A 27,479-nucleotide genomic window follows, 5' to 3' on the forward strand; every position below is an offset into this window, starting at 1 on the left:
GTTATTGTGTGGATTATTTTTAAATTATGAAAAAGTTTGTTTCAGAGTTCTTATTTGTACTTTTTTTTTCTTGGAATACAACTAGGTTCCTGTCTTTTGATTTTTCTGTTTAAGGAGGTGAGGTGTTCTGTACTGACAAGTCATTAGTTGACAGCTGTCCACAATTGTGTGACTCCTTCATAAAATTTGCATGTTTCAACATCCTTACTTTTCAGAGGTGCTAGTCAAGCATTAATTTGTATGTAGGTAAACAGATGAGAGGTTGTTAAGACAAGTCACAGCTAATTCCAACAGCTTCATATTTGAACGTGAGCTTAAATACAATATGTCCTTTCTACCAAGTTAATAACTTTTTTAATATTCCTTTTAGATGAGGGAAGATAAAAGGTGTACAGCATTATTTTCAATTTAGGACAAAATAGCAAGTTTCTGAGTTAAACAGTTATGCTATAGTCAATTTGAAGGAAGACTTGCACAGGACCAATCCATGTTCTGTTGCAAACACTGTCCTGTCTCTTATTGATGATGCTTTAGGAAATGGTGATTCAAGAGTCTTTGTAATGGCATAACATAGAAATATGGTTTTTAGCTCAGTCGGTTAAAACATGGTGCTAACAACACCAAGTTGCAGATTTGATTTCTATACGAGCCATTCACTTAAGATTTGGACTTGATGATTCTTGTGGGTCCCATCCAGCTTAGAATATGCTGTGATTCTGTTTATTTGTTGTCACAGCTTGATTGTTTCTGAGAGAAAAGAATGTATATACTCAAATATTATGCCATCTGATAACCTTCAGTGACACATCTAATCGTTTGGGAGTTTTTTCAATCCCTCTGACTTATAAGGTACAGTATTACCTTATACCACTGATTTTCTTGAAGTGTGTATAAGAAAGCTTAAGTAAGGTAAGTGTTTTTGGGAAGTCGTTCACACTAAAATCAGGGATGTTCCTTTTTTACTATGACTGTTCTAAAGAACAACACTGTTCAGACCTGTCTAATGTTTGTTATGTGGGTAACAGTGTAACACTGAGTTAATTCAAGTATTCTGTTCTGTCATTTCAGCAAAACTGCAATCTTGAAAATGCAAAGCCTGAAACAAAGCGATATCTAGAGAAATCGGTCCAAGTGGGAAAAAGAAATGGACTCCATCTTCCTAAAGAAGTGCAGAATGTAAATATGGACTATTTGTTTATAAAGCAAAGGTTACAAACTGTTGAAGGGATAAAATTATGATTGGTTAGCTGTACTAAGCATGTATTTGAACTTCATGCTTTTGAACCTGTTGAATTACTGCTCTGATCTTAACTTTCTCTATGAATTAGTGTGAATGAATTTGTGTGACTCATGCATAGTCCATTCTTCTAGACCTTTCTGGAAATGGGTAAGGCATTGGAGGTCTGTGGAAGTCTCGATACACCCCCCCCGCCCGCTACAGTCTATGCCCACTTCTCCACCTCGTTTCTATGCCTCTCCTGTACTGTGTTGTGCTTATCTCAAGGAGACAGAACAGGGATGTTTGTCCCAGAAAAGGACTACTCTTATTCTATATGGCCTCTTCTCCAGCCACATCTTGTTCTTTTTCACAGCATGTTATTAACAAAAGTCCTTGGCTGTTCTTACCAGCAGTCCTTGGTTGGCTCCACGGCTATCTCAGTATCAGTATTTCAGGCATACGCATAGGCCCCTTATCTTCTAGCCTTCTACAGATGTCAGCATAATTCTCTTTAAATTCTGAGTCATGTATATGCAGCAACCTTTATTTTTGAGTCTTGAGTAGACTTAACCCTTTGTAGAAAATAGTCATTCTTCCCACATCTTTCAGTTAGTGAGAACAGTTCTGTGTATATTTTCATAGTTTAAGGGTAAGTGATGCCTGAAGATATTTTGAAATTCTTTCAGAGATAATAATGGTGTTAATATTTAGGTGAAAAATTTGTCTGATGGTAGTCTTTGCCAAGGTTTTTTTCTTTCTGTGTGTGCATTCTTCTACTGGTAACTACTGTGTTTATTTGAACTTGATTGTAAGGTATAGAAACTTGATATAAGATATATTAGAAAATGTTTCAGATGGGTGAATATCCAGATTTTAAAAATGGGTTTGGAGTGGTCTTGTGCTGTTGGGAGTATTCTGTTCTTGTCGTACCATACTTGTACAATTCCAAAGCAGTGTTTTTCAGTAGGTTGAATGCATTTTTACTCCCTTCATTCTCAATGATTTTAGTCGATATTTTTACACTTAAAATTGTAATTTAGCTTTTCAAATTTAAAAAAAAAAAAAGAATGCTAGAACATAAAACTATTCAGTGAATGTGTTTAATCTGTCCAGTCCCCGCTGTACTGAGTTTGGAATGTTGGAGTGATAGCCCTGACCCAGAGTTCCTTGGCAACAATATTGCTAAGAGCCAAAAGAAACATAAAAGGGAGACTGAGGGAGAGTGAAATATGAAGCTACCTGCAGTGTTGATTTACTGTCAACTAATAGAGAGTTGGAAAAAGTGAAATACTATTCATGTAGAGGACAGAAATTACCAACTTTGATTTTTGCTTTTCCACTAAGTTCAGTTTATATCCAATACAGGAAATAAAGGCAATGAAGAAAAAATTGAATGAGCTGTGTATAGACTTTAACAAAAACCTGAATGAGGAGAACACATTTCTTGTATTTTCTAAGGAAGAACTTGGTAAGTGGTATGCTTGCTGTTTCCATGTCTTCAACCTTCCAGTTTTACTTGAATAGCTGGTTTTGGCCCCATGAGTGAGGGTAAGATCAAGGGAAAATCTGCCTGTTTTCCAATCTTCTCTGTTTCCTTTTTAATCCTTCCCCAGAGTCGGTTTGATATTATCCTTTGCAGGTTTTCATAATGTCTGCATAGATTTTTGCTTCCTGAGGTCTTTTCCTTGTCTTCCTTTTTTAGCATAACTTTACTCTGCTCCTTTTCTCAGTTCTCCACCACCAGGGAATTCCCTGTGTATTACATGTATGGTAACTATTGGAAAAGCTTTTTTACCCTGCAATATATTTTAACTAATTCAGTAATTTAAAAACTAAGCTGAAAATTGCATGTGATAGAGAATTTGGTGATTCATTATTTGAAGGCCATGGCATAAAATATGCTCTAATAACATTAGAGATTCTTTAATGCCATTCTGGTAACCTTACATGTATTTCTCTTTTGCTTGCAAGCATTTCCAAATTTTATTTTGCTTAGTGGAATTTGAAAAAGTTTTAGCAAATAATTTAATGAGACAGAAATGTTTGCTAAGGAGGGTGAGACAGGAGAAAAACCAAACCCCTCCCTGTGAGTAATTATAACTTCAAAATTAAGAGGCTTGCGTCGTAAAGGTGTGGAAAAGAAATCAGCAGCTCTTTACTAAATATATAAATATATATAACACAAAAGAACAAGCGACAGTTCCGTAAGGCAACTTCCACCGAAAAAATTGTCCTTTTCTCCTTTCGTCATGGTTATAGCCACGGCCAGCAGGGGGCGCTGGCGCTTCGGGAGGCAGGGCTGCAGTGCCGCACTCGGGGCCAGCAGGGGGCGCTGTTGGGTGCGGAGCAGCGGGGGCTGCAGTTGCGCTCGATGGCCGCGGGGGGCGCGGTCGGGCCCCGATGCCGCCACCTCGGCAGGGCCCGGCGCTTGGGAGGCAGCGGGGCCATCGAGGGCACACCCGGCCGGGAGGGGCACCAGCCAAGGGGAAAGGAAGCGGGAAGGGGAAAGGGCGCTTCCTCCTGTAAACTCGTGCTGTCAAAGGCGGCTCTGGCTGCGATCCCCTTCCTCGTGAATGGGTGCAGACTGCCGCCGACACGGGAAAGGTGGAGGAGGAAGGCAGCCTTTCCCCTCAAAGGTTCTTCCGCAGGTGGCTCCCGCTTTCCGATGAATCCGAGGCAAATCCAGGCAGTAGGCAGAGCAGGACGTGAGGAATCAGAGGCGAACCGGGACACCTCTTGGGGCCAGAAGAAGCCAGGGACCCGGCCGAAAAATGAACCGCCCTTCCACACCGCTCCCTGAGTCAGGGAAGAATAAAGTGCCATCCCCAGAGGGAAAAAAAAAAGCAAGAGACTGTTGCTATGGGAAAATTCACTAGGAAAAAAAAAAAAGTGTAAAACTGTAACAAATTGCAAAAAGAGAGATGTTATTTCTGTGGAGATTTCTAATGTCAAAATAGATTACAGCGAAACAAATGCAACAGTCTCAGAAAAACGGGGGAGTAGGTAGTTCAGGTAATTATTGTTCATTAAATTGTATTCCGTAGATGGCCTTCCTGATGACTTTATTAATGGCTTAGAGAAGACTGAGGAAGACAAATATAAAGTAACCTTGAAGTATCCCCACTATTTTCCTGTTATGAAGAAGTGTTGCATTTCAGAAACAAGGAGAAAAATGGAATCTGCCTTTAACTCGAGATGCAAAGAGGTGTGTTGTGTATTGATTGTTCTGCAGTGCAATGACAGAATTGATAAATGGAGCAAGACATTCAAATGTTATATTTGAGTTCTCCATATTGCATAGTATTATTAAATCAAAACGTATCAGTGTGGTCTCTAACAGTTCCTTACTGCAATTTATTCTGATGTCCAGAGACCTTAGAAGTCGATGATCTGCTTCTCTGTATGTGTGTGTACATATCTTAATGTTCAAGTAGTGCTGTTAATAGAAGTAGGGCTTTGATCTTTTATCACATTCCCCTACAGTGTTCTGCAGATGTTTACTGACACTTTGCTCACAGAAAGGGATGTCTGATTGTGGCTTCTATAGTATTTTGGGATTCTTCAGAATGAGAGGGGTTATTTAAGCGCAGGTTTTACTTACAAAATACAGGTGATTAAATGTGAAATTAACACATTTCATATTGATGAGATTTTTAATTAGATGTAAAAAAGCCCTCCTGGTTTTTATAAAAGATGTACTTAATGATCTGAAAAATATTTGGAAACATGCCTTATAAGATGAAGAAGTAATTTCGCAGTTAATTTAATTTTATACTGGTGAGACCACACAACTAGATAGCTACAAAAATAGAAAATAGAGAATATGTCACTCAGACAGTTGTACCAACTATTTATTAGAGAAAAATGGCAGAGTTGAACTTCTGTGCTTGAAGTGCTGGGAAATGTGATGAGTACAAGAGAAGATAAAATGGCATTGCAACTGAACACTTTGCAAGTCAACACACATGTTTAACTTGATGTTAAAACTGTGGAACAATCTTTGAATGTAGTGTTTGATTTTTTTTTTTCCCCTGAGGAATCTCACTTTTCCAGAACTAGAGGTTTACACAGTTATATGTTCAGCTTCTCAAGGATCCTTCAGCACATTTAGATCAGGACCTAGGGTTTTGTGTTTCAGATCTTTCTCTGACTGCTATTGCCAAAGGGGCAAAAGAGGGAAATTTGCAAACAAGCTTTGAATGTTCGCACAATAGATTTACAATCTGTCTTCATCACTAATAAGCAATTAAGCCTTCTGTCAGTAGTTTAACTATTACCTTTCACAGTTAAGTAATTGATAAAGAAAATAAACTTTTCACAACTGTCAAAGATTTGTTAGTATCCTAAAAGGAAATGGTATCCATTTTGATTAATTAAAACAGATAAATTGTAATAGAGAGCATAATGATTGTGATCAACTAGAATACTAGCTCCTTGCAATCAAATGCAGTGAAAAAAGAATTCCAAGAATCTAGCTAAACATAGGTTATTTTATATTTATATCTTAAAATGTTTCATTTAAAATGTTTACTGCTTCATAGGATTTCAGATATTATTCAGATGTTTTAATAACATGTGTTTTCTGTTTTCACTTTACAAATTTCCCTACTTTCTTTTTTAGGAGAACACAAAAATTCTTCAGCAATTGCTTCCACTAAGGGCAAAAGTAGCAGAGCTTCTTGGTTATAATACACATGCCAACTTTGTCCTGGAGGTAAACACTGCAAAGAGCACAGATAATGTAACAACCTTCTTAGGTTTGTTCTCATTTATAAGCAATACTTTTATATTTGATGTGGCAACATGACTCCTCAGCCAAGATGACTTTAAATACATAACTGGGTCACAGTACCCATCATGTTTAGCTAGAAAGGGAACTCTCTGCTGCCTCCATTCTGGCACGTATGTTTTTTATACTGTAGCTGTACAAATGCAGTTGCTGAAATCAGGGAACCACAAGGCAAAAATCTGAAAACAGCTGCTTTGTGACAGCCAGTGTGAGCAAGTGGTTGTGTCTTTCTCTGCCCCAAAATGCCTTTATCCTAATTTAGAACCAAAGTAATATGTGCAGTCTAGCCAGTTTTATCAACTCAAGAGGCTGCATCAGAGTTGCAGCTTTTTGTTACCATTTTGGCACAATTTTTTGTGCGTTCATAGCCTTAATGTCTTTTTCTGATTCAACTGCATTAAGTATAGTGGAAGATTACAGTATGGGATGATGCAACTTCCATGATCTGAATTAAAAATTTAAATCTGGAATGATGGATTAAATCTGGAATTCAAAAGCCTTGCAGTGGAATTTGATCTGAAAACAGAGGTATCTTGGAAATTTCAAATTGAGCATTTTATGAATTTATAGTCATCCTGTTGACATTAGTGGGGCTGCTTTTGAGCATGGAATTAACCTCTGCTTTCTGGAATTACGTAGTTCCACAGAGTAGCATGTGTTCCTTTATTAATGTGTCCTAACACCACTTAGGAGTGTATATTGATGTATCATACAAATAGCCCCCCCAAATAATTCAGTACAAAAATAAGGTATGTTTGTTGTTAGTGGGGTTTTTGTGTTTATGTGTCAATAAAGAGGTTCAAATGCTCCTCTTCCTTCACCTGTAATTCTGTTTCATTTCTTCTGAAATGCCCTTTAGGAGATCAGATCCATATTTGGTAATACCAATTATCCATTTATTTGACAATGAACTCATAAGTAATTTTGAGTTAAATGTTTGAGTTACCTGGTGTTTTTTAAGTGTATCTAAAGTATTTTGGACTCTTTTTATATCCATTATATTATTGTAATACTGTGTTTTTTCATTTGTTTTGAAGCTGCACTCAAAATCTAGCAGTTGCTTTTACAGAGTAGAAGCACATGAGATCATATACTTTTTTGTTCATAAATATCATACCTTGTGGTAATTCTCACAGAGGGAAAATGTTAATTGAATTAATTGTCACCTTTAATTTAGTTCTTTTGATATATCCTGAGCTACAAACATGACAGTATATTTTGCTCTACTTTGTTCCTATCTATTCATGTTTTAAATCAATGTTCATAAGCTGATCTTACAGCTAAGACAAAGAGCATTCTTTCCTATGACTCATTCTGAATTTAGCACAATACAAGCTTCAAACAGTATTTCAGTCATGTAAATGTATATAGTGCCTTACAGACTACATAGAAAGAGGAGTGGCAGTTCCAAGGTTTTACACTCTAGGTATCAACAATGAACATTAATCTGAATTCTTAAGAAAGAAAAAAAGTGTCTGATAGTCCAGAAATACTTACAAGAGAATAAGTACAGTATGTCCTTTATGGAAGTTTCACTAAGGTTAAATATTTTATATTCTATGTGTGTGCTTCATAGTGCAGTGATGCTTTCTTGTCTAAGAAAAGTATGTTGGAAAAAATTTGGACCATAGAGATTCATACCCAGTGACTTTGCTAGTCTAGAAGCAAGAACTCTTGAGTCTCTTTTTCTTTTATCAGACTTTAGGTAGAAGTATTGAATTTTGTGATGCCCTTGCAGGAACTAATACTAGTTATAGTCTTTTGCTGCTGCTGCAGAAATATATTAAGAAAACTGAAATTACATGAGATAAAAATCAAAGGATTCAAGCAAAAGGGTCTAGTGTTACTTTCCATTCCTGATATCTTTGAAAAAATCTAAATTTACCAAAACCCTTCACAGCTCTCCTAGGTCTACCTGGAGTACTGTATCACTTACAGCGTGCCTGCAGTTAAGGCTCACTAGGACAAGAAAACAGACAGTTGGTCAATGCATGGAAAACTCTAGCTTCCACTTCTGGAGCATATGCTTAAAGTTTTGAGTGTATTTTATAGGTAAACACATTATAGTAACATGGAAGTTGACTCCAAGGCAATCTTTTTTTCAGATGATTTGAGTAAGAAGCTAAAGCCACTGGTTGAAGAAGAAAGAGAATTCATTCTAGGTTTGAAGAAAGAGGAGTGTAAAGAAAGAAACTTTGATTATGATGGAAGAATCAATGCATGGGATCTTCATTATTATATGAACAAAACTGAAGAACTCAAGTACTCTATAGATCAAGAAAAACTGAAGGAATACTTCCCAATTGAGGCTGTTACAGAAGGCTTACTGAATATTTACCAGAACCTGCTGGGACTTGTATTTGAGCAAGTAGAAAGTGCTCATGTTTGGCATGACAGTGTTACTCTTTATGCAGTAAAGGATAAATCAACAGGAGAAATGTTAGGGCAGTTCTATTTGGATCTTTACCCCAGGTAATTATGACATAGTGTTTTACTTCTGTGTTTAAAATGGAATTTGTCTTAGTGAGTTGCTGTTGGTGGAGTTAAATGCAGTTAGAATGGAATTAAATGCAGTTAGAAGTAAAAATATTTGTCCTGCTGACAAGACTATTACTGTGTTCATGTTCATTAAGTAGTGCTTTGGATTGCATTCAGATTGTTTATACTTTTTTTTTTCCCTACCATATTTCTCGCTTCTATTCAGTTTATGAAGCATTACTACTTTGTTCATTTTTTTTCTGTAGTACTGCTATTTAGTCAGTTATCCATAATATCCATAATCTATGAACTTTTCTCCTTCCTACCTTAATACCTTAATGCTATTTGAATTTTCATTTTTGTTAAACAATTACATTTCTGTCTGTTGAGTGTTCCTAGTTTCTTTTAGTTCCTCTTTACACCTTATATGTGTATTTTGTACTCTGTTGTTCTATATGTGTATTTTTAACCTGTTAGCCAGACTGCTAAAGAAAATATCAAATAGATCAATAGCAAGAATAGATTCCTGTTGAACACACGCTGAAATTTACTTCCATGTTGATCTCTACCTGTCCAAGTCTCTTTGTAGCTATCAAAATAATCATCTATGTTTTGTCAGAGATTAGGAAACTAGACTGATTTGACAGAGTTTATTCTGAGCTAGTCCTTTTTGACTGTCACTGGGTTTTTGTTTGCTTTGGTATAGGTTTTGTTAAATTAATAAATAGCAATTTATATATAGCAGTATATATCAGCAAATTGGCTGATATTATTTTTTTAATGTAAATTGATTTAAGGCTTTTCTGACCTAAGAAAATTAGGTTAGTCAATACAATAGTACATAAATTGTTCTTTTTAGGATAATGTACCCATCTCCTTCACCTATTTGCCTGCTTCCACCCCTATGTGTGTCATGGGAATTGCTGAAGCTCTGTGTCAGTAAGACTCCTCTGACTTAACCTGGGTAGTTAAATGGGTAGTTTAGGGCAAAATTTTCAAAATAAGTTTTCTCTAAACTCTTCGAAGACAGTGAAAAATGCCATGCACTGTATTCTTTTGTCTCCTGTAATAAAAGAAAAAACACTGCTTCAGAGAACACAACCTAGTCCTTGCTGTTACAGTAGCCGTTTAAAACAGAATGGACATCTTAAGTATGTATACTTCCAGTATTATAGTAAAAATCAGATCCTTGTAAATGCTGCTGGGAATCTTAAGTCGTTGCGATCTAAGTACGAGATTACAGAGGTCACTTTTTCCCTTGTGCTCTTAAGAGACTCACTCTAGCGAGTCTTTAGAAGTCATGAAAAGATGTAATTTTTCTGTGTAAAGCTATGAGTAAAGACACTGACTGAATGTCCCTGTTCTTGAGTAGGCTTCACCATTCTGGTGAGCAGGTTTGAAGATAGCATGTGATTTATTTTCTTATACAGAGAGGGAAAGTATGGGCATGCAGCGTGCTTTGGTCTACAGCCTGGCTGTCTCCTTTCTGATGGTAGCAGATTGATGTCTGTAGCTGCTCTGGTAACCAACTTCACAAAACCGTCATTGGATCGTCCATCATTACTGCGACACGATGAAGTAAAGACTTACTTCCATGAATTTGGTCACGTGATGCATCAGATATGTGCACAGGTTAGTGATGTTTTGGTTATTTTTTACAGTGTCAGGTTGGGGTTTTGTTTTAATTTTTATTTAAAACTGAAGCAATAAATGTACCTCCTTATGAAAAAAACATTTTCATAGAAACACATACTTTTACATTTGCATTGTGCAGGCATCTATTCAGTCATCACTCACGATGTGTAAGGTGAGGAAGGTGCTCCGTCATGGTTTCTGTCAGAGGGCTTTTTATTACATCAAGTTGCACTTCTAGATATTAGAAGTAAAAGGGTCCTGTACCTAGGAATGAAAATAATTTCTGAATCCAGATGACCTCCAGCATTTTGGCATTTAGTACTGTTGAGTGCTGTCACTCTTGATAGCGAAAGCATAAATGCCTGAGCCACTGTATTTTTCTGCTCTCCTGTCTGATAGGATAGGTTTCTTACGATGACCAGAAAGAACTGAAGTTAGTTTCAGATTTTGCATCAAGATGCAAATGAAGTTGTAATATTTCTGGTTTACATCTAAAATTAATTCTACCAGATGATAAGTTTATTAGTCTAATGAAAATTTTGTATTTCAGAGAGAGTTGTCAGTATTCACTCACAAAAGAATTCACATAATTGCCTACATATCCAGACTTTGTGTAGCACTTAATTCATCTTCTGTATAAACAAGTAACAAATAATAAAACTAAAGAAGTATGACCCCCATTAGATTCTTGACCATTATCCTGGAGATTGGGACTGCAGAATAAATAAATAAAGTCACCCAAATCCATATATTAAATCCAGAGTTAATAAGAAACTAGATTTGCTTAGATATTTTTGAATCACGTTGAAAGTAAAAATAAAGATTATTTTATCATCTTCACTCTATGACAGGTGTTTCTCTACCACAAATTGAGAAATAAAACCTAGACTATATAGAAGGTGATTATAAATGAAACACGTTCAGCATTGGTAAGAAACTGTACAAAACTGACTGCAGCATAGCCAGTGAGAATGTGCCTGGTTGTTGCGGAGCCCAGTTGGGGCAGCCCAAGCCACCAGTTCCACGGCATATGTACTTTAGTTGCGGTGGAATTGCACACAGGTCAGGCAGGCCTGCTTTCCAGTTGTCTCTCCCAGTGCTCTGTGTGCATAGCTACCATGCTTAGTGCTGCTGTATTGTATGTAAATTGTTATTTGCATGTGTGCAGACTTGCTAATCCCAGGTAAGAACATCCTGTCTCTGGAGTTAGTGTGTACAAAACACTGTCTTGCTTCATATAGTTTTTTGTTTAAGCATGTTAGGACTTGACACTTAAATGACATTTAAATATGGGAAGGGATCTGTGAGCTGCTGGTAAAGGTCTGATGCTCTGTGTAATACACTGGAAAAGAGAGAGAGACTGCTGGAAAGTGAGATCAGGGCAGGGAGGGGATTTGTTTATTCTGTTAGGGAAGGAGAGCTCTTGAAGTAACTTAACCCAAATGTTTAGTGGTTTTTGTTAGTGTGATGCATGGATAATGTGTATGGTTAAATGAGGATATCTGTTTTGTTAGTATGTTGATGAGAAGGGAAAAAAAAACATAAAATGGGTCTGGCAAGAGGAGGTAGACCTATTACAAGACAAGGGTAGAAGGAAGTCTCTACAGAGGGATCTGGGCAATGGTATGAGATTCAACAACGCCAAATGCTGGGTCCTGCCCTTGGATCACAACAACCCCAGATAGCATTCCAGGCTGTGGTGAGAGCAACTGGAAAGCTGCCCAGGAGAAAAGGACCAGGGGGTGCTGTTTGACAGTGCTGAACATGAGCCAGCAGTGCCCAGGTGGCCAGGAAGGCCAAGAGCATTCTGGCTTATATCAGAAACAGTGTGACTAGCAGGACCAGGGCAGTGATTGTCCCGCTGTACTTGGCACTGGTGAAGCTGCACCTTGAGTCCTGTGTCCAGTTTTGGGCCCCTCACTACAAGGAGGACATTGAAGTGTGTCCAGACAAGGACAAGGAGTGTGCCCAGAGAAGGGCAACAGAGCTGGGGAAGGGTATGGAATACAAGTCCTATGAGGGGTGGCTGAGGATCTGGGGATGTTTAGCCTGGAGAAAAAGAGGCTCTGGGGGGATCTTGTAGCTTTCTGCAACTACCTGAAAGGATCTTGTAGCCAGGTGGGAATCAGTATCTTCTCCCAGGTAAAAAGTGACAGGATGAGAGGACATGTCTACAAGTTGCATCAGAAGAGGTTTAGATTGGATATTTTTGGAAAGGAAATTTTTTTCCCTGAAAGAAAAGCAGTGCAAAGCATTGAAACAGGCTGCCCAAGGGAGTGGTGGAGTCGCCATCCCTAGAAGTGTTCAAAAAAACGTGGATATGGCACACGAGGACATGAATTAATGCTTAATGGTGAACATGGCAGTGGTGCTGGGTTGGCGGTTGGACTTGATGATCTTAAAAGTATTTTCCAACCTTAATTATTCAGTGATTCTATAAGACCAAAGAACTTCTGTGCATTTGAACAACTGTCTTTCAGAAGTGACTTCTTAGAATATTTTGGGTTTGGAATATATTTTATAAAGATTTTAACTGTACAAACTTTTCCTCAAAATTAATATTGTGGGAGCTTCTTAAATATGAAGTTATTGACAATACTGAAGTGAAAAATAAAAAGCTGTAATGTGCTTGGCTTTCAGAAGAAAGTTTCTTTAATCAGTAATAAAGTGTCAGATTCAGAAACCTTTCATGGATAAGGTTGCTAGGATTTATTTATTCCAGTCCAAGTATTACTGACTAAAATAATTGAGCTATATGTTAGCCACATGTCTTATGAATTAAGGCAAATAGGACAAAGCTTAATAGGATAAGTTGGTCCAGTAAAGTCTGTGAATCGGTGTGGTAAACTGTAACAGAGTTAACAACACTTTTAAAGTGTATAGTTGGAGTTTATTATTTTACTTTGGGGTAATGTAACAAACTTTTATAATAATTGACAAATTATATCATTGTGACAAGACAGCATGGAAACATTTGTATTGCTGTCATAACGTAAAAGATAAAAATCAATAATATTAAGAAAAGGGAAATACTGCTCCATACCAGTAGATAATGCAGTAAATAACCGATGAGAAACCTAGTTTTTTCCTTGATAATAGTCTTATGTCTGATTTCTTTTTGTTCTCCTTTCTTTAAATTTAATTTTTAAACTATTATTATGCTGTTCAAATTATTCCTTTTTCTGCAATAATTTTGACATCTGAAAGTTTGTATTCTGCTAGAAATCATGGCTCCTATTTTAATTTAATTCAATGGCTTTTTCTTTTAGACTGATTTTGCTAGATTTAGTGGAACTAATGTGGAAACAGATTTTGTAGAGGTACCTTCACAAGTGTTTGAGAACTGGGTGTGGGAAAAAGAGCCACTACAGCAAATGTCAAGACATTATAAAGATGAGACCTATGTTGGAGACACTCTCCTTGAGAAACTTGCTGCCTCTAGATTGGCTAATACAGGTATCTCTCTGCCTTTCTCCCCACAGTATATATACAAAAATACACAATTTAAAAAAACTGATAAGCATAGCAAGCCCATTCAATTTCTTCTGTGTGTACACTTCTCACTGTCTTTCTGGGTTTATTTGCCTTGGTACCCCCATTAATAAAGGCTATGATGACAGTACCACTCTTTGCCTGGACAGCAGCAGCTCTGATTTTCCAGGCCACCCACAGTACTAAAATACTTTTCCTCTCCATGTGACTTCTTTACCTACTATCATTGTTCATTTAAAATTGAGGAAAGGAGTTGATGGAGTGGTGTGTGTGATAGGGAAAGAGGGAGAGTCTGTTTGGGGTTTTTTGATTTTTATTTTATTTGTAATCCAGAGCAGGCACTGTGCATAAAGTGAATACACTGTCATATTTTCTGTACGTATTGTCTACATTTGATTTGTACATGACACTTGACAGATGTGGAAATTGTTTTCAAATTTACTAAATGTAGATAATGTATCCCAGATAGAAGTATTGTAGCCCTGTATTGTTCAAACAGTCTCTTAACTTTCTAAATCCAGAACCTTAAGTCCATATTCTCTATTTTCCCAGAAGATATACTGCCTTCCCAAACTAAGGTTCTAATTTTCTTCTCCTGCCCCATCTTGTACTACCTTACATGTATCTCCAAACTGAGACTGTAGTCTTATGTCATTGCCTATCACTGTTATTCTATCACTCCCACCCCTTTGTTCCTCTAATCAGGGCTTCTCATTTATAGTACAATTTGTCATTAGACACTGCTGTTTATTTCATACTGCTTTCCTATCCAGAACAAGAAGTCTTTGTCCCTGTGGCTTGTACAGGCTCTGTAGCTGCAAAGCATTTTGTCTGGGTAGAGGTTCATATCTTGTAGCTTCTTAAAAAAAGCTTACAGCAGCTGCTGCAGCAGTTCTTGGTGTTTTTTGAAGTGTCTTAGGGTGGATATACTAACTACCATCTGTTGAAGCTCAGAGTGAAATGGTATATGGGAAGCGACGGCAGCTGAAAACATTATTTTAAATATTAAGATGTGCTTTAAAAATATATGCTTTTTTTTAGTTTTGATCTGTGAGGAAAATAACATTTGAAAAGATGGAGCTTATAATGACAATTCCTTTATTAAAATTATGCTTCTCAAGTCTCTGTAACTGGAGCAATTCAGATGGGAACACTGAAACTCCCAAGTTTTTTCCATGGTTAAAATTCTAATAATTTAATGTGCATGTTGAGACCTTTGAAAGAAAGATGCAAATGAAGCTCCAGCTACTTTGATGCTGGTTAATTAAATGTTCTTACCCCCTTAGGCTTTTTAACCCTCCGTCAGATTGTTTTGAGCAAAGTTGACCAGGCACTGCATACAAAGATATCTGTTGACCCAGCAGATGAATATGCTAAATACTGTATGGAGATTCTAGGAATTCCTGCCACTCCAGGTATGTCACTACGAAGCTTTTATACAGCATGTCCAAATGGTTCGATTTAACATGCCATTCTTTCCCAATAATGCTTGGCATACAAACCCCCCAGAGTTGTTTATGAAATAGTCTACTTTATGAAGCTCAAATAGTTATTTTGAAACTTAGGATTATCTTAATGATCTTTTCTGAAGGAAAATTAAGGCAAATATAAAAGTTAACCTTTTGCAGGATATATTTTAGAGTGACATGATATGAATTCCACTTCAGATGATCTGTCACATCTGTGTTGGAGGTACAAGTAGCCTAACGTGGGAAATTGAATTTCCTTTGTAGTCAGCAGAGTAGGTTCAATACTTTCAGGCATACTCAGACACTTTATGTTAAAGGTTTAAAAGCAGTTGATATAAATTCCTTATTAATTTATTCTTGAAGTGTTGTATACATAAAAAAAACCCTGTATTTTATTTAAATACCTTAATATTAATCTACTTTTCAAGGAACAAACATGCCAGCTACTTTTGGACATCTGGCAGGTGGTTATGATGGTCAGTACTACGGATACCTGTGGAGTGAAGTGTTTTCCATGGATATCTTTTATAGCTGCTTTAAACAAGAAGGAATAATGAATCCAAAGGTAGGTGATGAATACTTCTTAACAAACATTTCTGTTGCACTTTGTCTCTGAAACAGCATTTATTGCCATCTTGATCCATAGATATAACATCTCAAGTACTTCTGCACCTGTCAAGTTCAGATCAACAAAAAAAAGGTGTATATATATATATAAGATTTATAAAATAATCTTAAAATTTTCAAGAGCAGTTGCATTTTAATACAATTCTTATCTCATTATACATTTAATATTATAACACTTAAGATATTGTGTTGCCTTGTCTAATGCCTTCCTCTATAATTTTAGACTAAAAAAACATTTCTTCGTTGCAGGGGCAGATGCTTATTCATCTGCTGTGAAAGCTGTATGATAATAGTGCTCTGTTTCCATTTACATTTCCAGTACATTTTGTGTACCTCAACGTGAGGTTCTTTTATGTAATCACTACTTAGAAAACTGAATTTATTTAGAGCTTTTCTGTCACAGCACAGCATAACGTAGAAATTGTTTCTTTAGTTTTACTCTAAAGTCCCTTTTGAAGTCCAAATCATTAAGAGGTTCTAGATTTACTAGGCCTTTTTTTTTTTCTTGTGTAACTCTCCAATCTGTTCTGCCTTCAGCAGAAAGAAAGGTTAGTGATGTGGCCAGTAGTCCTCCTAATTCTGGCAAAGTTTTTTTAGAGATTATAGTATTAGACTTTTGAGTTGAGATGCTGCAAATGAGATAGATGAGTTCTGTCATGAGAAAGACCTTTTGACCTTGATCCTCTTAACTGTGTTCCTGATTCAGCTGCCAGCTCTAGTTCTTCCTTTCAGTAGAGGTACACATGAGAGAAATAAAGGAAAGAGTAGAAAAATGCATGATTGTCCTTTTCCCCTCCTCGAATTTGACTTCTTTCCTCCCTTTCCTTATCACAGCAACCATAACTTCTAGAACTGTCCATCACTCTAGAGGATGGTGACAGTACACAAGATTAGATTTTGATCTGAATGAAGAGAGGAGTCCAAAGAGCAGATGGGGTGGAGGCCATAAAACTGAGGCAGTGGTTAGGCCAGTAAAACCGAAATGGATTTTATGGAGAAAAGCAGCCAACTTAACAGTTTTAGAGAAGAAGCAACAAAGAGTTTGGGGATCAAGATTTATATTGTGGGGATAGGGATTCATGACAGGTACATGTGAGAATTAGCAGACCTGTTTGTTCATAAGCAATCTTGTCACTCATAAATAAGAGCAGCAGAGAAGATGTGTCAAGCTAAATGAGAGAATAAAATAGCTTTTTATAAAATGTTGTTCATATGGATCCTAAAAATGGCGTTTCAGGAGAGGTCAGACTTGCTGGGTTTTTATAACTGTTATAATTTGGGAGAGATGGTGTGATGGTGCTGTTGCCAAAGCTGTGGGACTTTGTGTCAGTTGTCTGTTCTGACACAGATATGTCCCTCCAGTGTCATCACAGATCTTTTGTTCTGCTGTACTTTGCAGTCCCAAAACTTTGAGTGATTGTGTAGTCAAAACCCCAAGCCATGGTTTGCCCGAATTGCACTGTTATCTGTACTTCTCCTGGGGGATGCCTTTTGTTCTGATTTTTTGTGAGAATTTTTGTTTTCTTTGCCTGTGTATGGGAGGCTTTGAGAATAAATTAAGTATGATAAGCATGAATATTTGCTATGGTACAGGTGAAAGACAACTAGTACCTCTTTTAATGGGAAGCCTGCTATCCACGCTAAGTTAGGAAGAAAAATTATTATTTGCTGATTATATTACTTGCTTTCTACTGTATGTGTGCTCACAATTTGCTTGATTGCTGATATAACTTCAGATGTGACAGCAGAGATTTTTTCCCTCCCTTTTCAATGCTATCTTCTCATATCAGTTCTCTTCAACGCAAAGAAGCATTTCATCTAAATGCACTAGTGTTCCACAAGATGCAACAAACAATGTTTTATAAACAAATACTAGATAACTGTTTGATTTTTGTAGTGCTCATACTTCACTATATCTAGAGTTAGAGTAGTCTTTAGAATAGCAGGAAAAGAAGATTATGGTGTTATGACTAGGGCTTTTAGAAATTTGGCTTACCTCTTCCTGTTAGAATAAAATCTCTCTTCCTGTTTTGAACAACAGTTATACAATCTAGTCTCAGGGACTGGATCTATAAAAATTCTTCAGCAAACACTTTACTAACTTAATCGGTTACCACACTCCTTAGTTCTTCCACATTATCTTAAATAACCTTTGTTCTCCCTAGAACTGAGCAGTGTTCTGGCTCTGAAGGGACAACAGCAAAGACTCAAGTCTTTTCAAATAATACTTTTAATCTACAAGGAACAGTATCTTTGTTTGCTGCTGATGTTCAGGAAACTAGCCCAAATAATATAAGCAGTGCTTCAGTGCATTTTTTTTTTCAGTGAATTTTTTAGGTTTTTGAAGCAGTAATTCAGACAACTGTAAATGACTAATGTAACTCAGACGGCATATGGTAGTTCAGTTAGGTCTTGGAAGTCCATCACTTAAAAAGACACGTGCTTGTTTTTACAGTACAGTTATCAGGAGGCAATGTGGTCCTGTAATCCCATGGCTTGGAGTTGTGGGGGAAGTATATACACATATATATACTGACTAAAAGGAAAAACAGTGTCTTCTTCAGTATCAGAAGCACTGGGGGATCTCCATGCAAAATAACTTTTTCTCATCTGTAATCATGTCTCAGAAGCCCAAAATTCTTTAGATATGTTCTTTAAAATACAAATTCTTATTAAGAAACTCCTCATTACTTCCTGTTGTCTCAGAAACTTCATTCATATTTTAAGATGAATCCATTTCTTCTGAAGCAATAATGTTTATTCCTGAAACTAAAATCTGATTTAAGTCTCATTACATGTTTGCATGTATTATATATACTACTATGCATATAATATGTATTGCATATGTGTATGTCATTCTACAATACTATAGCTTTCTCTGGAGTATCATCTCTGTTCTCCAAACAGAGATTAAAGAAAGAGAAATCAGTTAAAAGAGAAAAGATGGGGTTTTCCCTTCCAGTCAGTCATAGGGATAAACCATCAGTGGAGATTTTGAGGAGAATGTATGTTTGTTATGCTATATAGAATGTCTTCCAGACAAGTTATAATTGTAGCTTCCAAAGCAGTGTAAAAACCACAAGAAAAATAATATCTTCAAGAACTGATTGAATTTCTGCTCTCTTGAGTTCTTCCAGCAGATCTAAATTATACTTGTGGTGTATCCTGATTTTATGTTATGAAATCTGGAAGGAGAAAAGTTGTTTTATCATAAGTAGATTTTTAAATATGCAGAAAATACAGAAAAAGAGGCAGTTGGCACGATAAGAAGTATTAACATTCTGCTTTACCTTCCCTCAGGCTGGGATGAAATACAGAAACCTCATTCTGAAACCTGGAGGATCTTTGGATGGAATGGTTATGCTGCAAAATTTCTTGGAGCGTAAACCAAACCAGAGAGCTTTCTTATTGAGTAAGGGATTATGTGTTCAGTAAAATGGCATATAAGTATGGAACAGCTGCAAATGTCAGTGTATTTCACATCTTAATTATGTTTCACTCTAGGCGAATTGTGTCATTTTTTGATAATTTTTTAATTGTAAAAATAAAAATATGATTTTTAAAAAAAATTTCATACGACTACAAAATTCAACACGTCAGGGAAAAAACTGAGGTGTGTAGAAGCTGAGGATTTGGATGGCAATTCTTTTTAATTGTTATGAAATAATACTAATCAATATGGGGATTTGATGCCATGGTTCTTTTTTAATAGATGTACTTAAATTGTGTCTTGTGAGTGAATTTTAAATCTGGAGGGGATAAAAAGGACACTACTAGCAATAAAAGAAACAGTTTCATACTTACTCTGTATTCTCTATTGTACTGACTCGTGTCTCTAATGGAGAGGAAGTGTGTTGGTTTTTGTTATTTTTTGGGTTCAGTCTAGCTTCCTGACAAATTTCAAGATTGAGAACCTGCCCCAAAAAGTTTTACACCAGAGATGTTTGTGTGATACTTTTAGACTTCATTCTGATGCATGTTAAATTCTTATATAATTTATATACTTACATAGTATAATTAAAAAAGAAAAAAAAAAAAAAAACAGCCAAAATCTATGACCTTAGCAGTTCTTCCACCACTTCTTTGTTTTTGCTGATGATCGCAAGTCAGGTCTTTGGTTTCCAAATTATATCAACACCGGCATTGAAATGTTGTAATTGAGCAATTATAGTGGTTTCAGTTGGTTTGTGAAGTATTTTGAGATACAAATAAAGAAGGAACAAAATACAGTCTCCCTGTGGAATGATAAAAGTAAATTGAAAATTTTCCTATTCCTTTCCAGTGTAGCATGCAGAGGTGCTACAAAAAAGTGCAATACATTTAATGATTTCAGCTGTGGGACTGTGAAAGTATTTGAGGAATTATTCTGCAAGTTTTCTGCAAGATCAGGAAAAATGAGTTTTACAAGGCAACTCTCAGCATCCAAATAAAGCTGTAAATTACAAGTGCACTTTTCTTGATTTTGGATATCTTATCTTACTTTGGGTTTAGTATTACAGCATGTATATGAACAAGCTTTAATTTTGTTTACTATCTAATACAGATTAGACATTTGAACAATAGCTGTAAACATGGTTGGTGTTTTTACTGTTTCATTCAATAGTGAAATAAGAAATGTGCCTGGTCAACTCAAAAGACTTCCTCTTTTTCTAGCAAAAGAAAACTAAAAGCACTCACTTTGAGTTAAAGATGTCAATTTGCTTTAGGGGGGAAAAGCTTGATAATTGTGAATGTTCAGGTGAAACTTTAGTTCTTGATTTTCTTTTAGAGCATTTAAACCGAGGAGGAAAAAGTGAGATTAATTAGTTTCTGAAATGGAAAATGTGACAGGCCTTATTTTTTAACCACAGCAGTTAGACGTAGCCAAAACAGATCAACTCTGCAGTCTTACCAGCCCACGTAATTAACTCAGTTCTAGTTCTCATAGACACACTTTTAGGCCACAGTTCTTCTGTAATACATGAAAATCACATGTGTGAGAACACCTTTAATGGTATTCAGCGTAGCCATAAAGGAAAGAAACTGATGGATGCAAGATTATCCCAAAACCTGTGAATTTTGCCTGGACTAATTTCCGTTGTGTTCTGACTGGATTTGAAAGTATTTTGCTTGTCTTTTCATACATATTTAAAATTCTTGTGATTCTGTCTTACCAACATATTTTTTTCCTTTCACACTCTAATATAGCTCTGGAGAACTATGACATATAAAAAAATATAGTGATACTTCCCCTAAATGAATCTGCAAATCTGTGCAATGGGACCTCTATTAAGAAGCAAAATTCAGTTTTTATTTTACAGTTGGTAGGCATATTTCCACTTGAGGGAGACCTTTCTCTGTATAAATCAGCAGTCTTGGATCAAGGTGGATAATTGCAAATATCGTAATTATAAACAAAAATATGTGACGATAAAAAGTCATGTGGTGATTTAAAAGTTAGATTTAGAACAGTATTGATGCAAATGATGACAATTAACTTTTTTATTTTCCTGCTCTTTAGTATGTGCGTTGGTTTGTTGTACGTTACAGAGTAACTAAGATACTGAAGTGTAGGAGAATATCTGGTTTTACATATATATGAAAATGCCGACATGGCTGTATGGTAACAATAGCATCAGGTAAATATCCATGTGTGTAAGGAGGAGAAAAAACTAAACCACATTGTAACCACAAATGTAACTAAAAGTGTTATATTCTACCCCTGTTCCAAAAAAAAAATGGATTTTTTGTAATTTTTTTTTGTAGAATCCAGTTCCTTCAGCCTGCAAGCCTGCATCAGAATTAAGTCAGGTCATCCTATAGCTAAAACTGCACTCAACTAGAAGACTAGTGGGTTCAAAAGTGCTTATGAAACATCTTAATATAATAACATAGCAAACTTGTCTGCTAAGTTTTATATTGACTTCGTGAAGCCTTCTGAATTAAATCAGGGTTGGGCTAAATGACTTTTTTCCTTCCAGTCAAAGTTGTTCTTTGAAATTCATGTTCATAATTTTTTTATTGTAAATATCAGATCTTGGCATGGAAAAGATAACTTGGAGAAAGACATCTTTTCTGGTTTTGCAGTTGTCCATCATAGGCATGAAACTTTTGTCTGTATAGGAAACAACTTATTCTGACACTATTCTAAAGCAGTGAGATAGAATCCCCCGAGAAACATAAGTTAATTGACTTGTCGCTACCAGAAACAATCACATACATGAAACCGTGTCAGTAAGTCCAGCCTATTCTAGAGTTGCTAAACCCATGCTTCCACTGAATTAAATTTCAAAACTGTAAAAGCCTAAGTTTAAATATTCAACTTTGCATATTCACTCTAATAAAGAAAAAGTAATTTGTAATTTTTGTCTGTAACAAAATTACACCTTTTCAGGTTTAGTATTGTATCTTTTTAGAATTTCATTGTGTTTAGGATTATTATTTTCAAGTGTAAAATGGGAGACTCAGGAGAGAGTGTCAATTATCCACTGAGTAAGTGGGTAGTAGGCAATGGTTTCTGTTGCTTCACTGTAAAGGACAGAATAGTTTGAGCATGTGGCTGGGTCACAGGGTGATGGCCTCAGCAGCCCCTGCTGCTAGTTTTCTGACATGGGTCCAGCATGGAGGCTCTTTCTGGGTTGCTTGCAAGTCATGTGGTCAAACCTAAATGGTAGAAACAGTCTGAAGGTTTAAACTTTAATCTCTGAGACGTGATGGCTTTTAGTTGTTATGCGGACTTAATAAAGGGAGCATTAAGACCTAGAGAGTTAATGTTTGTAGAAGTAAGTAGAGCATTGTAGTTCTCTGTTGTATTTTATTAATATCACAGCATTGCAGAAGAAAACCCTGTTCCTCATTTTAATCAGTTATCTGGATTAGTCAACTGCTGACTTTGATAAACAACTTCATTAAACCCTGTTTTAACAAATGATCAGACAGCAACTAATTGTAATGGCTGTAGTCATTTAGTATGGGAAAGTAAAACTGTGGTAGTGCAACAAGTGAATTACAAGGTCAAGATCTCAGCTTCTCTCTGGAAAAAATGAAACAATTTCCAGGTACCTTTGGAGGTAGTGCAGGGTATTTGAGTGAAATACAGATGCCTGAAGGGGTTAGGTTTCTATTCTTATTTGCAGGCGAAAGAACATGAGACTATGCACCAGGTTGTTACTTGACTTCTTCCTGACATCTGAATATTAATTTTTCATTTCACTAGTATTCATTAATATATTTAAATAATAGTTTATCATAGTGGAAGAAAGAAAGTTACGGGGGAAGTTCATTTTGTGGGGCCTGTGAAGGAAATCCTGTAGAGCTAATCATCACTGGCCTTTGTAAAAGTGCAGTTGATACAAAGATGTGGTTCCAAACAGCAGTCAATCTATTTTAGACCTAATTAGGATAAAGACAAATTAAGTAAATGAATTGGAAGTTAGCTGTTGCCTAGAAACCAAGAACCATGACCTAATTTTGTTCAGTATTGATTAGCAGAGGATAGACTTGACCAATACTTGCTTGTGCTATACTCCTGATGAATTAAAAAGGTTAAAAATTTCACTGTTAAGAAAACCAATGAGTAAAATCACTGGAAAAAAATGTGAATGAGAAGTGATATGTCTTTGAAATTCAATTGGCCCAAATCCCACAATTTCACAACTTAAAAATATTTGTGGACAATTCTTACTAAGAAGAACCAATCTGTTCACCAGTAAAAACAGCAATTAAAAATAAAACAGAAGTGAGAAGTAGGAGTAGGAAATAGTTATAAATGAGGAATTGTAAAGTGAGAAAAATTATAAAGAAGGCTAAGACTGTCAATGAAAAGAAGCACAGATGAAAGTATTACAGCAAATAATTTGTATAACTCAGTGTATTAAGAACAAATAAATCCCATTTGTGTTAGAGAGCCTTCAGTGAATGAATATGCTAATATTGCAAATGATAACAAAGAGAATTTTTAATTTGCTTTCTCTTCTGCATTTACAAAGAAGGAATGTGATATATCATGTGAGAACAGTGGGGTACTTTCCAGTCCATTAAAAGAGGAGTATATTGAGCAATACCTACTAAGAAAAAAACATTTTGGCCTGAATAGGGTTGAGTAACTTGTACTTTACAAACAAACAAAAATTAGTATTGAGGGATTTTTTCCCAGTGCTGGTTATCTTGGGCTAACTGGGCGTATGCCATTATACTAGACCAGTGCTCATGAGTTCTACAAAAAACAAATTGTTACTATTGGTCACATAGCTTGAAATCCAACTTCAGCAAAACAGTGGGAAAGCATAAATATGGTTCTGTTGCTGGAAAATTAAACGATGAGTATAATTCATAGAATGTGAGCAATTTTAGGAAAAAAGAGTTTTGTCAGGCAAGCCAGATGTAATTTTTTGTGACCATTACAAGCCTGATGAAGGTGATTGTAAAGTGATTTATGTAAGGGGTATTTGACACAGTGCACATTCTTTTCATTTAAAATAACACTATATGGTATCAATAGAGGATATATAAAATGGATTAAGAACAGCTAACTGTTTAGAGTACCTAATGGCATAGAATTACCATTGAACAGTGATCTAAGCGCTCAGGCATCACACAGGACTGTAATATAGAATCGTTGGTGATAGAACTTGTAAGCAATTAACCAAAAAAGGCAGTCACAGGGAATTCCTTGATTTGTTAGAAAGCTTTGGGTATTCAGATGAAAAAATTCTGTACCATGGGCAAAGGAACTTGTAACATGCCTTTAGCATCTAAAAATGTAGCTTAAAACTACAGGTTGGAGGGCTGTATTCTGTAAAATACTGACCTCTAAAAGTATCTAGAGGCTAGTTACAGTAGTCTGTTCAATCTGAATTGCTAGGAGACTATAGCAAAAAATGATTAGGTAATCTCATGATGGATGAGTGCAAGAATATTGCTTAAGAATGAGTTATTGATGCTACTTCTTTATAGCGTATCAGGTATTGTATGCAATTTTGGTATCCTGATTTTTAACTGAGGATAGGAGGCCTTATTATTCCAAATGAACACAGGTGGTTGTCTATGTAGAATAAAGTTAAGTTGTGGAACTTCTTGCTGAGTGTGGACTTGGTGTGTACTTCACATAATAGAAGTGATACATCTATATGAGTTCAAAATAAGACTCAACATGTTCTAGTCTTTCAAGAGAAGCCAGTGGAGAGTATTTAAATACATAAAACCCTTTTCATCCTCATCAAGATCCTACAAAGTAGGGAGTGGAAATCTGAAGAATATTGAAGAAAATATCATATATTGCAGCCCTATTCATATTTCTGTTAGGCATCTGCTTTTAGCCACTGCTAGAGATAGGATATTGTATCAAATCAACCTGCTGTTTGATCCAGTATGGAAACTGGAGAAAGAACAGAGACTTACAGTCTCTAGGTATTGCCATTATATAGTAAAGGCTCTTTAGTCCTTAGAAGGAGAATGTCAGCCAGAATCTGAGGCCAGTCATTTCAAAGACAAAATAACAGCATTTTTAAGAGTGAAGAAGACAAACAACTTTCTAAGCAGTTTGTCCCAATAGTTAGGGTTGTCATTTCTCAATGTCTTCAAATCAAGAGAAGTGAAAGCTTTTTCAGGAGATACGTGTTCACCAAACACAATGGTTTAGATTTCATTCAGAGTAACTGGGTGAAATGTAATCAGATTGACTCCTGGGCCTCTTTCCTTTTAAAACTACAATTCTGTAAATCAAATCTTAGCAAAAAAAATTATTGCATGTTTATTCAGGGGAGAGGTGTAAAACTGCCAAATGTAATTCATTGCCAAGGACTTCTTGCCTTCTAAAACACTAATGGAAAACAAAAGCAAATGGAAAATTTACTTTTAAATTAAGCAAACATTTTAGCCTGACATAGTTGTCTTTAACTGCATAATTGCGGGATTTACAAACTTTTGTAAGAAAACTGAGCAGACATGTTTTGCCATGTGACAGGAGATAAATTCATTCTTTGATTTCTTGTTAAAGAAGACATTGTTTTTCTCTGTAGAAAGTAGAAACTGAGTAACATCCCCAAGTTATTGTTACAAATGGGATTTTTGACTAGACAGTTATTTTTTCTTCATTGGATTGTCTCCTCTGGATTTCCAGATTTCAGTTAGGTTTTAACAGATGATGTCTTTTTGCAGAGCTGTTATTTTCTGATTGGTCTCACTGTAAGGCACAAAGCTTCTTGTCCCTCCTTCTTCCACACCTCTTCATTGAAGTGTTACTGTCATCTGGAATTTAGTCAACACATTAGCTGAGATGTATACTTTAAAATTGGGAAAAGCAAAAAGCACTTGGTAAAGAAATGAGCAATTTGTATTTGTCCTTTTATTTGCTAAAAACCAGTCATGGCTCAACATCCAAGATAAGTTACTACCAAAATGTGTCAAAATATCAGAAATCTAGTCAGATTTTTACAGCCAAATAATGTATATGATGTTATGAATATTGTTAGTAATAGAAGGGTTTTACAAGGACTAAGTGATTCTATAAACATGAAAGAGTTTTGGCCTAAAACATTAATGAGAAGTGTCTGAAAGCACACTTGGGGATGGTCCTGTGCAGGGCTAAGAGTTGGACTCTATGATCCTTGTGGGTCCCTTCCAAGTCAGCATATTCTGACATTGCAAATTGTGTTTTGAGACAATACACCAAAAGAAACACATCTTATTCACTTTGGTAAGTTTTTTTAAGTGTGGTTTTGTTTTTCAAGCCTCGTCAAGAAGTAAAAGAATTTTATCCTATTGAAAATTCAGAGTTAAGACTCATAGAAATGACAGGGTTTGAATCAGCTACCTGTAAAATATTAGTTAATATAGTGCAAACAATAGCATTGTTCTCTTAGAATGAAATGTTATTTTTATACAAAGAAACTCATTCTCTACAGAAAAGGAAACCCATCAGAAGTTGAAAGGTGTTACAGATATGTTGTCTGTATACATATTCACATTAGGAATATGCTTCTGCCCAAGCGTGTTTATGCCTTAATCTATTTCTACAGGAACAGGGTCCTTCTCTTTCCTGTCAATCATGGTAAACCCTGGATAAGCCCAGCCACAGGCCCTTCCACCATTTCTTCTGGAAGATGGTGAGCAAGAGAAAGATTGAACAAGCATGAATCTGCAAAAAGATATAAACCACATCTGAAGATCTTTCTATTTACTGGGAAATCAACTGCTTTTTTCCTTCATGTTGTTTTCTGTATTCACCTTACTCTGCTGGAGACATTCAGCAGTCCCCCTTAACCTGGAAAAGGAATTCTGGTCTAGGATGGCTCTTAAGAACTTAACCACGTAAATCCTTGATAAAACTGTGGATTAAGTCTAAGATGGCTGGCCTTCCTCTCTCTCTTTCCCTAGGAATGACATTAGGTTTGATGGACTTCTTATGGAAATGGTGTAAATCACAAATTGGTTTAATTTTAGCCATCAGCTATCCAGTGCAATAAACTCTTAGTAGAGCTGTACCTAGGAACCTCTCTGCCATGAACACAAAAAGGGAAGAGGTCTTCCTAAATGATCTGTTCAATCTGAATAGAAAGATAATATGACATTTGAGTTGGAATGCAGTGGATCCGTTTTTTTAGGAGAAAAAAAGGAGGGATGTGATATTCTCACCTAGGTAAAACATAAATATAGCATGCAAGGGTAAGCTTGGTGTGGTGAAGACATGACATGTTAAAAAGGTGGGGTTTCCCCCAAAGGTGTGTGAAAATAGAATTCTTGACCCTTTATGAGAGATACACTCTGTGAAGAAAAAAAAACACAACCAAAC

General features: G+C 36.1%; 1 protein-coding gene across 8 annotated transcripts in view; it reads left to right on the forward strand.

Moving 5' to 3' along the window:
• NLN (neurolysin) overlaps nucleotides 1–26,986 on the forward strand; it is a 44,600-nt gene extending 17,614 nt beyond the window's left edge. For 2 of the 8 annotated variants that reach the window (XM_027887733.1, XM_027887737.1), the window contains 11 exons: nucleotides 1,069–1,176; nucleotides 2,585–2,687; nucleotides 4,264–4,424; nucleotides 5,841–5,976; nucleotides 8,114–8,480; nucleotides 9,917–10,118; nucleotides 13,391–13,577; nucleotides 14,900–15,028; nucleotides 15,511–15,647; nucleotides 19,010–19,121; nucleotides 26,707–26,986. In XM_027887733.1, coding sequence (XP_027743534.1) covers nucleotides 1,069–1,176; nucleotides 2,585–2,687; nucleotides 4,264–4,424; nucleotides 5,841–5,976; nucleotides 8,114–8,480; nucleotides 9,917–10,118; nucleotides 13,391–13,577; nucleotides 14,900–15,028; nucleotides 15,511–15,647; nucleotides 19,010–19,121; nucleotides 26,707–26,753 — 1,689 coding nt within the window. In that variant the 3' untranslated portion in view covers nucleotides 26,754–26,986. Of the gene's footprint in view, nucleotides 1–1,068; nucleotides 1,177–2,584; nucleotides 2,688–4,263; nucleotides 4,425–5,840; nucleotides 5,977–8,113; nucleotides 8,481–9,916; nucleotides 10,119–13,390; nucleotides 13,578–14,899; nucleotides 15,029–15,510; nucleotides 15,648–19,009; nucleotides 19,755–19,991; nucleotides 20,233–22,824; nucleotides 24,708–26,706 lie in introns of those variants that run through there. The other 6 variants (XM_027887734.1, XM_027887740.1, XM_027887735.1 and 3 more) reach the window with 5 other exon arrangements.
• The last annotated feature ends 493 nt before the right edge of the window (nucleotides 26,987–27,479 follow it).

Source organism: Empidonax traillii, unplaced genomic scaffold (assembly GCF_003031625.1).
Source record: "Empidonax traillii isolate 1590-97213 ecotype Southwest subspecies unplaced genomic scaffold, ASM303162v1 scaffold220:size741200, whole genome shotgun sequence".
In the NCBI taxonomy this organism is placed as follows: Eukaryota; Metazoa; Chordata; class Aves; order Passeriformes; family Tyrannidae; genus Empidonax; species Empidonax traillii.